General features: G+C 42.1%; 1 protein-coding gene across 1 annotated transcript in view; it reads right to left on the bottom strand.

The window, feature by feature from the left end:
- Positions 1-12,605, bottom strand: part of dhx9 (DEAH (Asp-Glu-Ala-His) box helicase 9) — a 44,057-nt gene that overhangs the window by 23,914 nt on the left and 7,538 nt on the right. The window contains exons 7-15 of the mRNA XM_085805154.1: positions 10,638-10,684; positions 8,664-8,800; positions 8,109-8,198; positions 6,931-7,092; positions 6,288-6,365; positions 3,748-3,939; positions 2,530-2,671; positions 1,468-1,550; positions 315-471 (exon numbers count right to left, since the gene is read on the bottom strand). Of these exons, the coding sequence (XP_085661280.1) occupies positions 315-471; positions 1,468-1,550; positions 2,530-2,671; positions 3,748-3,939; positions 6,288-6,365; positions 6,931-7,092; positions 8,109-8,198; positions 8,664-8,800; positions 10,638-10,684 (1,088 nt within the window). The remainder of the gene's footprint in view (positions 1-314; positions 472-1,467; positions 1,551-2,529; positions 2,672-3,747; positions 3,940-6,287; positions 6,366-6,930; positions 7,093-8,108; positions 8,199-8,663; positions 8,801-10,637; positions 10,685-12,605) is intronic.

Here is a 12,605-nt window from a genome sequence, read left to right as displayed (position 1 = left end):
AAAAAAAATGAATTGTGAGTGGCAGAAGTAACATTGTATGTTCCCTGAAAGTAACTACTGTATTGTAATGCTCTCACAAAATAGAAATAAAAAATGTCCAAAAAAAGGAAAGAAGTTAGAAAAAAAGCAACAAAAAAAACTGATACAGATAAATTAAGTTCAAGTAAACACAAAAAAGATAAAAAATCATCAGATAATGTCACATATACACTACTCACAAAAGGTTAAGGATATTTGACCAGAATCTCCCTTTAAAAAGTTCATGCTGCTACAGTGATATGAAGGTGTTGTGTGTCTGTGATGATGTGTCACACCTTGGACAGGGAAGGTGCGTCCGAACACCTCGATGATGGGGCAGTTGAAGAAGTATTCTCTGAACATGGTGGTGTCGATGGTGGCCGACATCAGGAGGACGCGCACCTCGGGGTAGGTCTGGACCACGTCGCGCAGCACCACCATCAGGAAGTCCGTCTGCACGCACACACACACACAAAACAAACACAGGGTTAGGGGTTTCTGATTCGCAACGTCCAGATTCGATTCAAATTTCAATTGCATATCGATTAATTCATAGTAATTTCAGTTTTAAAACCAATTTTTCTTGGTTATTAAAGGGATTTTCACAGAACTAATGCAGCAAACTGTACAAAGATGGAATTCTCCTACCTGGTGCATCATTAAAAATATGAATGTTTACATTAAAAATTGACCTAAAAGCAGTTACATTCACTTTTAAATCATTTAAATCACATTATAGACCCACCTCTTCTCACTGGCCTTCAACTTTTTATTTTAGTGATTTCTATTGTTAATCTATGTTGATAATTTACGCTGTTTTTTTAGTCTATATTGCCGGCACCAGATTGTATTTATGTTGTGCAGAACTTTGGATCCTGCGGAAACCCTGTTTTGAAATCCCTCCGCCCAGCAGCCGTGTCTGGAATGTAGTTCCGGCTGCATTTCCCTCTAAAACAACTCTGTCTGGTAGCGTTGTGTTATTAACACAGTTTTTATTTGGACCTAACCAACTCACGTATCCCTCCGCCCAGGGTTAGCGCCCGCCGATCAGCAGTTGGTTAGGTCCAAATAAAAACTGTGTTTTTCCTGCACTTTGAAGGGCTGGAAAAAATTATATTATAGTGAACAATGGAACTGTGTATTTTTTTCAGGTAAAACCTCTTTTAGGGCTATTATGGGCTGGCGTTGCTAACGGGAGGAGTGCAGAGAGTCTTCTACTGCAATTAAAGTACTTAGGGGCTATTTGGAGATCATACAACCCCACTTTAAAAAAATGATACTATCCCTTTAACGTGAACACCGATTATGGTCTGTCCTTTCTCCCCACAGTCACTGAAGTAAATTTTGGACTCATTTTCCACAAGCCACATCTCTTCTGAACAGTTTGACACCAAAATGGCAGTTTTCAGACGGACACATCAGGAGAAAATCAAACTTTGTTAAACTCACGTTGATGTCTCTCTCGTGGATCTCGTCCACGATGACGTGGCTGATGCCTCTGATCCCGGCCTCCAGCTTCCTGAGCAGAACTCCTGAAACACGACCAGCACAGTCCGGATCAGAACGGGAATTAACGGGAATATATGGCAATAAATCAGAAATGTACCAAATTGGAGGTTGGCCCTTAACGGGGAACTTAAATGTAGTTGTGAAAAATATATTGTAGCAGCTAAAACAACCAGATGTAATGCAAGTACACTTGAATATCTATGGAAAGCGAAGTGTTTTCACTACATTTCCCATGAGCCTCCGCAGCGCACTATAGTAATATTTTAGTCAACATTCATGTTTTTGTTGTTCAGTAAAAGAATTGATTGTTCATATAAGAATTAAAACTTGAAAAGATAAGATAAAGTCTCACAATTTATAAATCTGTTGAAATGTCGTGTTTTTTTAATTGTATTATTTTGCATGGATGTCTGTTTATTAGGGGTGTCACGATAAATTAATGAAAATAAAATTATGATAAAGTACAGATATAAATATATTTGTTTCAAAACCTTGGGGGCAATTTTGGCCCCTGGATCATGATTTTTGGGGGCATTCTTGGTAAAATTGTTACCTTTATAGTAAATAAATTATTTAAATGTGACCATTAGTGCCTAATGTGATACATTATGGAAATTGCATCACTTATATGTATACCATCTTTTGAAATAATAATAAAAATGTGATGAATAAAACCAATGATCGTAGACTAGACTAGTCTGAAAATAGCATAGGCGTCTGTGCTGTAAGAAAAAGAAAGAAAAAATTGAGAATCGAATCGAATCATGACCCTAAAATCGAAAATCAAATCGAATCGAGGATTTGGAGAATCGTGACACCCCTACTGTTTATGGCAAAAAAAAAATTACATTTATGTTTGGATATGATACAGCTTGTTTAAATTACCCCCAATTTCCAGTTAATTCCCATAAATTCCCATAATTCCCACGGAAAGTTAGTTTCCAATTTGGAACATTTCCAATATTCCCCAGCTTGACTTCCCATGGAAAGTTTCAGACGTACCCACGGTGCAGAAGAGGACGCTGGCGTGCGGCCGGGGCAGCACGGACTCGAAGCGGACGCTGTAGCCGCAGCTCTTCCCCAGGTCCTCGCCGCGCTCGTACGCCACGCGCTCCGCCACCGAGACGGCACTGATCCGCCTGGGCTGCTCTCACACACACACACACACACACACACACAACACACACAGAACATCCAGATGTTAAAGGAGAACGTTACAAGATAACAAACACCATAAAGACACAGAAGAAGGTAACTATGGTAACGGCTCTGATCCATCTCCTGGTCTCTGCGGTCATTTAGGCAAGGCAAGGCAAGGCATCTTTATTTATACAGCACATTTCATACCAAGGCAACTCAATGTGCTTTACATAAAGACAAAACATTAAAAAAAGAAGCATAAGACAGAATAAAAACAAACAAAACACTGAAAACAGAGTTAAAAGCAAGAGCAAATAAAAGTAAAATAAAAGAAAATAGATAAAGTTTTAAGTTCTCAGCTATAAGCACGTGAAAAGAGAAATGTTTTTAACCTGGATTTAAAAGTGCTGACAGTTGGGACTGATCTCAGTTCTGCTGGTAGTTTGATCCAGTTGTTGCAGCATCACAGCTAAATGCTGCTTCACCATGTTCACCAAATTCAGTTTTTGAATTAAAATTCTGATATTTGCCAAACTTCATCAACCATGACTCCAAAATATTCTCAATTTTTTTCAGAAAGATTGAAAATGTATTTATCAAGAATTTGATGGTATATGTTTACAGTCATACCTTTTCATGCACTGTAGGCTAAATTTTTGATAAATCAAAAATCTGAGAAACAAGTTTTGTGGAGGACGGTCTGGAGATGCTCTGTAGCAAGTTTGGTGTCAATTGAGCAAAAATTGTAGAAGTTTTACAGTTATTGAAAAAAACAGAGTGATGGACTTCATAGGAAAAAAAAGGCAAATTTGACAATATGCTAATATTGCTATGATATGTGTTAAAAATGCTTATGAGTGTATTATAACAGTTCAACACATTGGAAAATATACAATACACGATGAAAAATATACAAAACAGCTATAGGCCTACAGTAGATTTTTGAAGCTCACTAGCCAGTTGGCCACTGAGCAAATAAGTTAAGTTTGAACCCTGCTTGTTAGTTCTTACAGACTGCACCTTTAACCACCTCTAGTAGTGCGTGAGGTGAGGTGAGGTGTGTGTGATGCGTGGCGTTACCTGGGTGACCACGATGTTGCAGTCCGAGGCGCGCCCCCCCTTGATGAAGCGGTCCAGGATGTACTGAGGGACCTGCGTGGTTTTGCCGCAGCCCGTGGCTCCTCTGATGATGACGACCGAGCTGCTCTCCAACGCCGCCATGATGTCGTCCTCAAACTGCTTCACGGGCAGCTGCTCGCGGTCCGACAACATCTGGACACACACACACGCACACAGATGTTCATAAAACCATATGATGAGCATCATCTTAAGTTGTCAGAACAAAAACATCTCAAACAATGTCAACTTTGCATCAAAAGTGACATAACTTACCGAATGACACTTAACCACAGCTGTCAGAAGGATTCATTGATGGTTATGACAGTGTTATGTCAATCTTATGAACACCTATTCAAGTACATGGGTTAAAGCAAAAAAAAATCTTTTGACTGAAATTTTTTCAAGCACCCCCCCCCCCCCCAAGCGTTCCTTCGTCCGGTGCATAAATCAGATTTTAAACCTGATGAAGGAACCTTGTTCTAAAAATGTTGTTTTTTTGATTCTTCAATAAATGATTCTGCATATGCATAAACCTGAAGATGTAGCTACACTGCCTGCAAGCTCTGAAGTGGTCAAAGATTGCTTCAGGTGGGTTAACAATAGTCATGATTACAGGACCAGGGCAAGTCTTTATAATGTCAACACAGCGACTTTCAGAACAGCAGTAGGGAAAAGCACTTTTGCCTACAGTGGGGCTTTAGCGTGGAACAGTCTCCCTGCTTCAATTAAATTAATCAGCTGGAAACACAGGTTTAAAGCAGCAGTGAAGAGGTGGTGGATGGACGGCTTAAAGCAGTAGAGTATTTCCTCCATCATCCTGCAACGTGCTTCCGAGTAACTTAGGTGTGCACTTTTTCCTTAAGGTGTATTGCAAATGCACATAATCCTCGTTGTGTATTGTGTATTGCAAAGCTGTATTTAACTGTACTGTAAATGACTGTTTAGTAGTAATTATTTCAATGTTAATGTTTTATCACCTAGTTCGGATTGTCTTAGAGGACCACAGTGGAAATAAGTCCTGGACTTTTCTGTGTTATCCTCGTCAGTTATTTATTTTTTTGTATTTCTTTTCTACTGACAAATAAATCAAATCAAATCTAATCAAATAAAAAAAAAAGGTGAGTCACCAAACCCCTGGAGGGGGGTCTGGGGGTGTTCCCCCCCAGAAAAGAATTGTGATTTTAACACAAATGAAGCATTCTGGTGAACTCTGAGAAGAACATGAAGGGAACATTTGTTTTAGATTAAAAAAAAACAAAAAACATTGAGTAGGCCTACTGACTGAGGTTCCTAACTTCCTATCATTGTAAGGCAACAAGGCCATGTTGGGTAAAAAAAGGAAAAGCACTGAGCTCTGATACAGCAGAGAGAGACAGAGAAGGGAGGGGTGAGCATGAGGAAACCAAGAGAGTGCTGAGGAAGCAAGGGAGGAGTGGTCAGGGTGTGCGCATGCGTGGGAGTGCATCGTAAGTTTGGTGTCTAGGTGCCTACAGAGGGAGTCAAGGGGGGTAACATAGATAACGCCCGTCAGCAAGACTGTGTGGCGCCAATGAAGCTGAACTTGGGATGAACCCCAACACGTGCCATAGTAAGACACGTCCATGAAGGCGGGGATTAGCATCGTGCGATGTCGTGTAATTTTAGTTGAACAAATCAGCGGGGCAGATCGTGTCGAACCATCATCGTCAACCGTCATTTGAATAGAAGGGAGGATCGTAAATAAAAAGCGAAGACAAAGAGATAGCAACTTAGTCTGATCCGGAACAGGCTCGGGTTTATGTCCATTTTTTCTAAGCAGCGTAAACTCTACTGCACCAAAGCTCAGTCTACTCTGATCGCCTTGTGGAGCTATTCTTATACTCTGATGGGATTTTTCTTATAACTTTGATGAACAACTTTTATAACCTTTGAGCATATTCGATACCATAATTTTGTACTAATTACATGTTGGAATAAAAGGATCCTTGATCGCAGCTGGCCCTGTTTTGGATCTTATTTTTCCTCCGACAACCAGAATGGCTGGAGTGTATTAACTTAAACTGAACTCAGAACTGGTCTAGTCGTTGGGAGCAAAAACAAATCTCATATTTTACATCTAGGGGTCTGGACCAGCCATTCAAGGGCCCGTTTCCTCTGCTATTTGTCCGTGCAGCGGTGCACCGCGGACATGCACGGTGAAAAAAAAAAAAACGATACCGAATGCGCGCCGCCACGTCCGCTCGGACCGCGGCCACTCGGAGAAACAGGTCCGCTTGTGCCGACGTCAACAGCGGCAGGAGACCCAACGCTACTACGTACCGGTCCGGTATCACTGCCTCCAGCGAGTGACAGTCACGGCACCGGGCTCATACGTGCAGGCAGGCCAGGGTTGCCAGATAGTGCGAAAAATATCCCCCACAATCTTACTTTTTAATTCAATCTTACATTACGGATTACTTTAACCCCTGCAAGTAAAGTGTTACACAGATGTTCACGCCCCCCCACCCCCCTCCCTCACTGACCTTCTGCAGGTTCTCGTCGTGCTGCAGCTGGTCCATCAGCTCGGCGTGCAGGTCGCCGCTGATCTGCTCCGGCGTGCACTGAAACACACGGCGAGGTCACACAGACACAGAGTGAGTACAGTCGTCTGTCTTTGACCAGTCACCAGCTCAGTTTCTTGTGCATAGAGATGATATTTGTCCTGTAGTCACACTTCAGTATTGTGCAGGCAGCTCTCTTCTGTATTACATTGTAGTTTATTTAACATGTATAATAACACAGTGGCATTGGACCAAACTGCTGCTGGGCAATAGTCCAGATGTGAGATTATTATTGATTGGATTGCTGTTTTCAAGATGTTTGGATTCATAAAAGTTGCATGTCTTCTTAGAATTGATATAGTATCTCTGCCCATCTTTGCAAATCATATTATTAATAGGTTTTTTCCAAGATAATTTGTTATCAACTATCACTCCCAGCAATTTGGTCTCACAGATATGATAGATATATCATTTATTTTAACATTTAATACAGGATTTCTATCAATATTATAATTTGAGCCTATAATCATGCAGCTAGTTTTAGATATGTGAGGTCAGAGCTGCAGCTGTTCCTGAACATCTGGACCCTGTGTGTGTGTGTGTGTGTGTGTGTGTGTGTACTGACGTAGGCCAGCGGGCCCTCGTCGATGTTGCTGCTGGTCCAGGGGTTCCAGTTGACCTGCGGCGGCGACCAGGGCACCACGCCGGCGCCGCTCTGACGCTGCGACGGCTCGAACGACGCCATCTTGGCCTGGACCAGAGACACCGAGCCGCCGGGCTCTGCAGGCTGCACGGGACGGGACGGAGAACAGGAGAACAGCACACGGTAGCGTTCAATTAAAGGGATAGTTCAACATTATACAGGAATCTTGAAGTTAATTTTAAAACCTTTTTAAGACTTTTTCAAGACCTTCTCAATATTTTTAGTACCTCACCGCCACTTCAAGCTGTAACCATTTACATCAGTGGCACTTTTAACTGAACAGTTTTAGTTTGTGATAAAGACTATAGACCACTATGATACAACATAATTCAAAATAGGCTGGGATAATAAATAAAAGGCAAAGTTGATCAAAAAATAAAACAAAAAAACATTGCTCCACTCAAAAAACAAAAACAACAATCTTCTTTTCTATTTTATGAACTGGTTCATGTTTGTTTTTTAATAAAATGAATAAATTCACACACTTTTACAATGTTTTTTAGGACTCAAACTCTTGGACAGCTAATTCAGAAAAAATACCTTCAAAATTTAAGACTTTATAAAGTTGTGAAAAGACTTTTTAATACTTTTTAAGGGTCTTAATTTTCCCAAAATTGATTTATCACCTTTTAATACTTTTCAAGACCCCGCGGATACCCTGATTTTGTCAAATTCCCCCATCACCATAATCCCTATAGTCATAGCAGTAGGTTTGTTACCTTTAATTGTCGGTGCAAGCTGTTTTTAGAACGGCGGAGCAGAGCCGTGAGCTGCTCAGAGCTACGCTACGGAGGCTCATTATGGGATTTCTTGGTTTCTCTCATCACAAACTCATCAAATACACAATCCAACAACTCCACAACGCTCTGGTGGACAAGTTGTGAGCTGCACATTCACCACGCTATGAGATAATAACACAACGTTACCACACAGAGTTGTTTTAGATGGAAATACAGAGACTGATGATGAAAAACTGTCCCTGAAGGCAACACGCATCAGTGGTTTTGCATGAATTTCCCTCTAAAACAACTCTGTGTGGTAACGTTGTGTTATTATCTCATAGCGTGGTGAATGTGCAGGTGATAGTAGTAGTGACTCACCGGCGGCGGGATGGAGACTCCCAGCTCCTGGACCATGTTCTCCAGCTGCTGCTGAAGCTCCGGAGGAACGCTGACCTCGAACGCCTCCAGCTGCACACACACACACATTAACACACATTAACACACATTAACACACACACATTTACACACACGGTGTCAGCAGGTTGTGTGATGTTATCCAGACGCGGTGGCGGCGGCGCAAACATTGGCTTAAGCAGCAGCAGAAATGTGAACATTAACTTCTCTCAAGTCACTGTCAATACAGCATTTTACTAATGTTTAATCTATTTAATCTGTGCAATTTCTTAATCTAATCTTTGTAGCTGTGTTTATTTATTCATGATATCTATTCACTGTATTTGTATTATTGCACTTGTTGTAACGGTATTCAGTATCTTTTATCCTTCTTTAGCCTGACCAGGGACAAAGACTGCAAACTAGCTGAAGCTAGACGTCTTGTATGCATCGCATTTTTCATTCTTTGTGGCAATGTTGTAGCTATGTATGTCTGTCTATGTCCCCATTAAATAAACATTAAAATAAATAAATAAATACCGTCTCCCCCTCCTTCTTCTTGGCGAGGCCGCTGAAGGCCTCAACGACGCCCAGGTGATACAGCTGTCGCACCAGAGAGAGAGCGCAGGACTGAGCCGCCAGCTTCTTGTTGGAGCCGTGCTCACGCGCCGTGACCCCTGCACACACAGACACACACACACACACACACAGTGATCAAGCGGTGTGATAAAAGCGTTTAAAAAAAAAAAGTTTTTTTTTTTTTCATGTCTATTGTGTTTCGTGTGAATGCGTCATTACAGTTCACTGTGTTGAGACTTAGGCTGTGTCCTAATCCCCCCCTACTCACTATATAGTGACCAGGCCATTTTGTAGTGGTGTCTGAATGTTTAGTGATTATTAATGTTCACTATATAGTGACTGAATCTATCCCACAATTCACCGCCAAATGTAGTGAACATCCGATGGTCACTAACCGGAGCAAGATATCCCATCATGCATTGCGGTCACGGATCGCCGTTACCACACTGGCCCAGAGCGACCGGTGTAGCTACCAAATAAATGAAGTAGTGACCGGTGTAGCTACCAAATAAATGAAGTAGTGACCGGTGTAGCGACCAAATAAATGAAGTAGTGACCGGTGTAGCTACCAAATAAATGAAGTAGTGACCGGTGTAGCTACCAAATAAATGAAGTAGTGACCGGTGTAGCTACCAAATAAATGCAGTAGTGACCGGTGTAGCTACCAAATAAATGCAGTAGTGACCGGTGTAGCTACCAAATAAATGCAAGTAGTGACCGGTGTAGCTACCAAATAAATGAAGTAGTGACCGGTGTAGCGACCAAATAAATGAAGTAGTGACCGGTGTAGCTACCAAATAAATGAAGTAGTGACCGGTGTAGCTACCAAATAAATGAAGTAGTGACCGGTGTAGCTACCAAATAAATGCAGTAGTGACCGGTGTAGCTACCAAATAAATGCAGTAGTGACCGGTGTAGCTACCAAATAAATGCAAGTAGTGACCGGTGTAGCTACCAAATAAATGAAGTAGTGACCGGTGTAGCTACCGGTGTAGCTACCAAATAAATGAAGTAGTGACCGGTGTAGCTACCAAATAAATGAAGTAGTGACCGGTGTAGCTACCAAATAAATGAAGTAGTGACCGGTGTAGCGACCGGTGTAGCTACCAAATAAATGAAGTAGTGACCGGTGTAGCTACCAAATAAATGAAGTAGTGACCGGTGTAGCTACCAAATAAATGAAGTAGTGACCGGTGTAGCTACCAAATAAATGCAGTAGTGACCGGTGTAGCTACCAAATAAATGCAAGTAGTGACCGGTGTAGCTACCAAATAAATGAAGTAGTGACCGGTGTAGCTACCAAATAAATGAAGTAGTGACCGGTGTAGCTACCAAATATGCAGTAGTGCAGCAGCCTCAATAAATGTGTCCAGCTGCCAGAGTTGTCCGGTCACGGCTTCCACAGACTCCCACAACAAATGTCGGAGCAAATTTCCTAACAAGTGTTATAAACTGACCACAGACTCTGGATAGCGATGCTAATTTCTGTTAGCCCGACTATGGTGTTTTACATTAACGTTAGCATTAAGCTAGCGGACTTTATGCTTAGTTGTGACACTGGCTGTGTGTGTTTTGAATGTTGTTTCAAACTATGTGGGTTTGATTGAACATATTTGATGCTTAAATATATATATTACCACTTAATATATATTATTATTACTTTACTCCTCTACACCGGCCGTTACCATGGTTGTATCCATGGTACCTGCACTGGCCGTTACCATGGTTGTATCCATGGTACCTGCACTGGCCGTTACAATCGCGGTCGGAACGTTTTAATTACGCAACGTCCCCTCCCCTTCCTCCTTCTCTTCTCCTTCTTTCTTTCCTTCTTCTTTCTTTTCTCCTCCTCCCCTTCTTCCCTCCTCCTCCGCTGTCCTCCTTTCTTGTGTAGTATGTGTGTGTAGTGTGTAGTGTGTGTAGTGTGTGTCTTACTTCTGCCCAGCTGCCTCACAAACAGCGTCATCTCTGCGATGAAGCTCCTGCAGAGATTAAAACACGCGTCACACGTCTCCACTTCCTGTCTTGCCTTTCACAATAAGAGCCTCGAGGAGCGGCTGCAGTGCTGCACTCACCTCTGCTGCAGTCAGGAGGAAGCCTGTATGTTTTTCTGCCAGACTCAGATTAAACGGACCGGTTCTTGGCCGGTTCTGATCCGGTTCTGGCGGCGGTGGCGGTAGCGGCGGCGGTCTGCCCTGCCGTGAACAGCGACACCAGAAATCACAACCAGACTCGTCTTGAGCAGCTCGGAGCGTCACCATGGGAACGGCTTTAGTTTCACCTAAACCCCGTCCCCATGTCTTGGTCCAGTGTGGCTGTGAGTTCTGGTGTCACAGTTGTTCACCGTCGTCACCATGGCAACTAACCAACACTGACATGAGGCGGGCTCAGAGTGTGTTTCTGTTTCTGTGTGTTTGATCTCTCTGGTGGTTTTTGAGTTCACAGTAGAGTCCGGCAGAAAAACATACAGGAACGTCCTGAGGGCCGGACCACACACACACACACACACACACACACATACATACACACACACACACACACACACACACACACACACACACACACACATACATACACACACACACACACACACACACACACACACATATACACGCACACAGACACACACACACACACACCAACATCACCATCTTGCATCCTGTACCTGTGAAGAAGCTAGCTAACTCACTGTTAGAGAAGAAGGAGGAGGAAAAGATTAAGAAGAAAGAAAGAAAGAAGAAGGAAAGAAAGAAAGAAAGAAAGAAGGAAAGAAAGAATGAAAGAAAGAAGCAGAAGGAATGAAAGAAGAAAGAGAAAGAAAGAAAGAAAGAAAGAAAGAAAGAAAGAAAGAAAGAAAGAAAGAAAGAAAGAAAGAAAGAAAGAAAGAGAAAGAAAGAAAGAAAGAAAGAAAGAAAGAAAGAAAGAAAGAAAGAAAGAAAGAAAGAAAGAAAGAAGTGACACTGGTTGTGTCAGTGTCACTTATTGATAAACCAGTGGAGTCTGATTGGCTGAAATAGATCAATTACAATGTCGACATTCAGTCAGAATTCATCAAACTACAGATACCGGCTGTTTTAGAAACCGCATACTACCGTACTGCCTACTACATACTGCGTTATATGTACTGTATACTGCATACTGAATGTGGGATTCAGTATACTACTTCAGCAGACCGACGCCGTTGTCATCACAGTATGCAGTATACGAGTTTCCCAGAATGCATTTCGCTGCAACCGGTAGCGGTAGCTGTAAAACAGGCTAAAAGGTGTTTTATTTCTCGCTCTAGTGCTGTTATTATGTAACTTTATTAAGTTTTAATATTTGTTCATGAGAGAAAGTAACTGTTTAGATCCCAAATATACGGCCAGTTGATCCAAACGACGACTGTTTAGAAGTTTGCTCTGCAGAGCTGCTCGGCCGGCCAACCTCCGTCGTCATCCCGGGGGAGAAAACCATCGCTAATGAACTTACCCACAGGTTTTTAGAGGTTTACCACCGGCTGGTTAAGTTATTTTTAGGAGATAAATGTTGGTCTCATTGACGAAATCTAACAATTGTGGCAGTAGCATTAGTTAGTCTGAATGTAAAGTGAAGCTTCCTGTGTGTATTGGACAGAAGAGCAGCGCTGCCTCGGGGCTCTGGAGCCTAACGTTACGGACAGAAATCACCACATTTACAAAAAATAAATAAATATTTTACAATGAACACATCAGTCTGCATTAAGTTTTATTTTATTAAACTATAGTTACGGTCCACAGCTACACTACCGTCTTTGGTTGCGGTTAGACGTCAGGGGCGCATTGCATTGTGGGATACAGTACGCGATATAGACTGGTCAGATACTGGAAATATTTTCCGAATCAGTACGACATCCGGGAACTTTTCACATACTGTAGATTTAGC

This window comes from Trachurus japonicus, chromosome 17 (assembly GCF_045865225.1).
Source record: "Trachurus japonicus isolate A0001 chromosome 17, Traja_1.0".
In the NCBI taxonomy this organism is placed as follows: Eukaryota; Metazoa; Chordata; class Actinopteri; order Carangiformes; family Carangidae; genus Trachurus; species Trachurus japonicus.
This window is presented reverse-complemented; position numbering and strand designations above follow the sequence as displayed.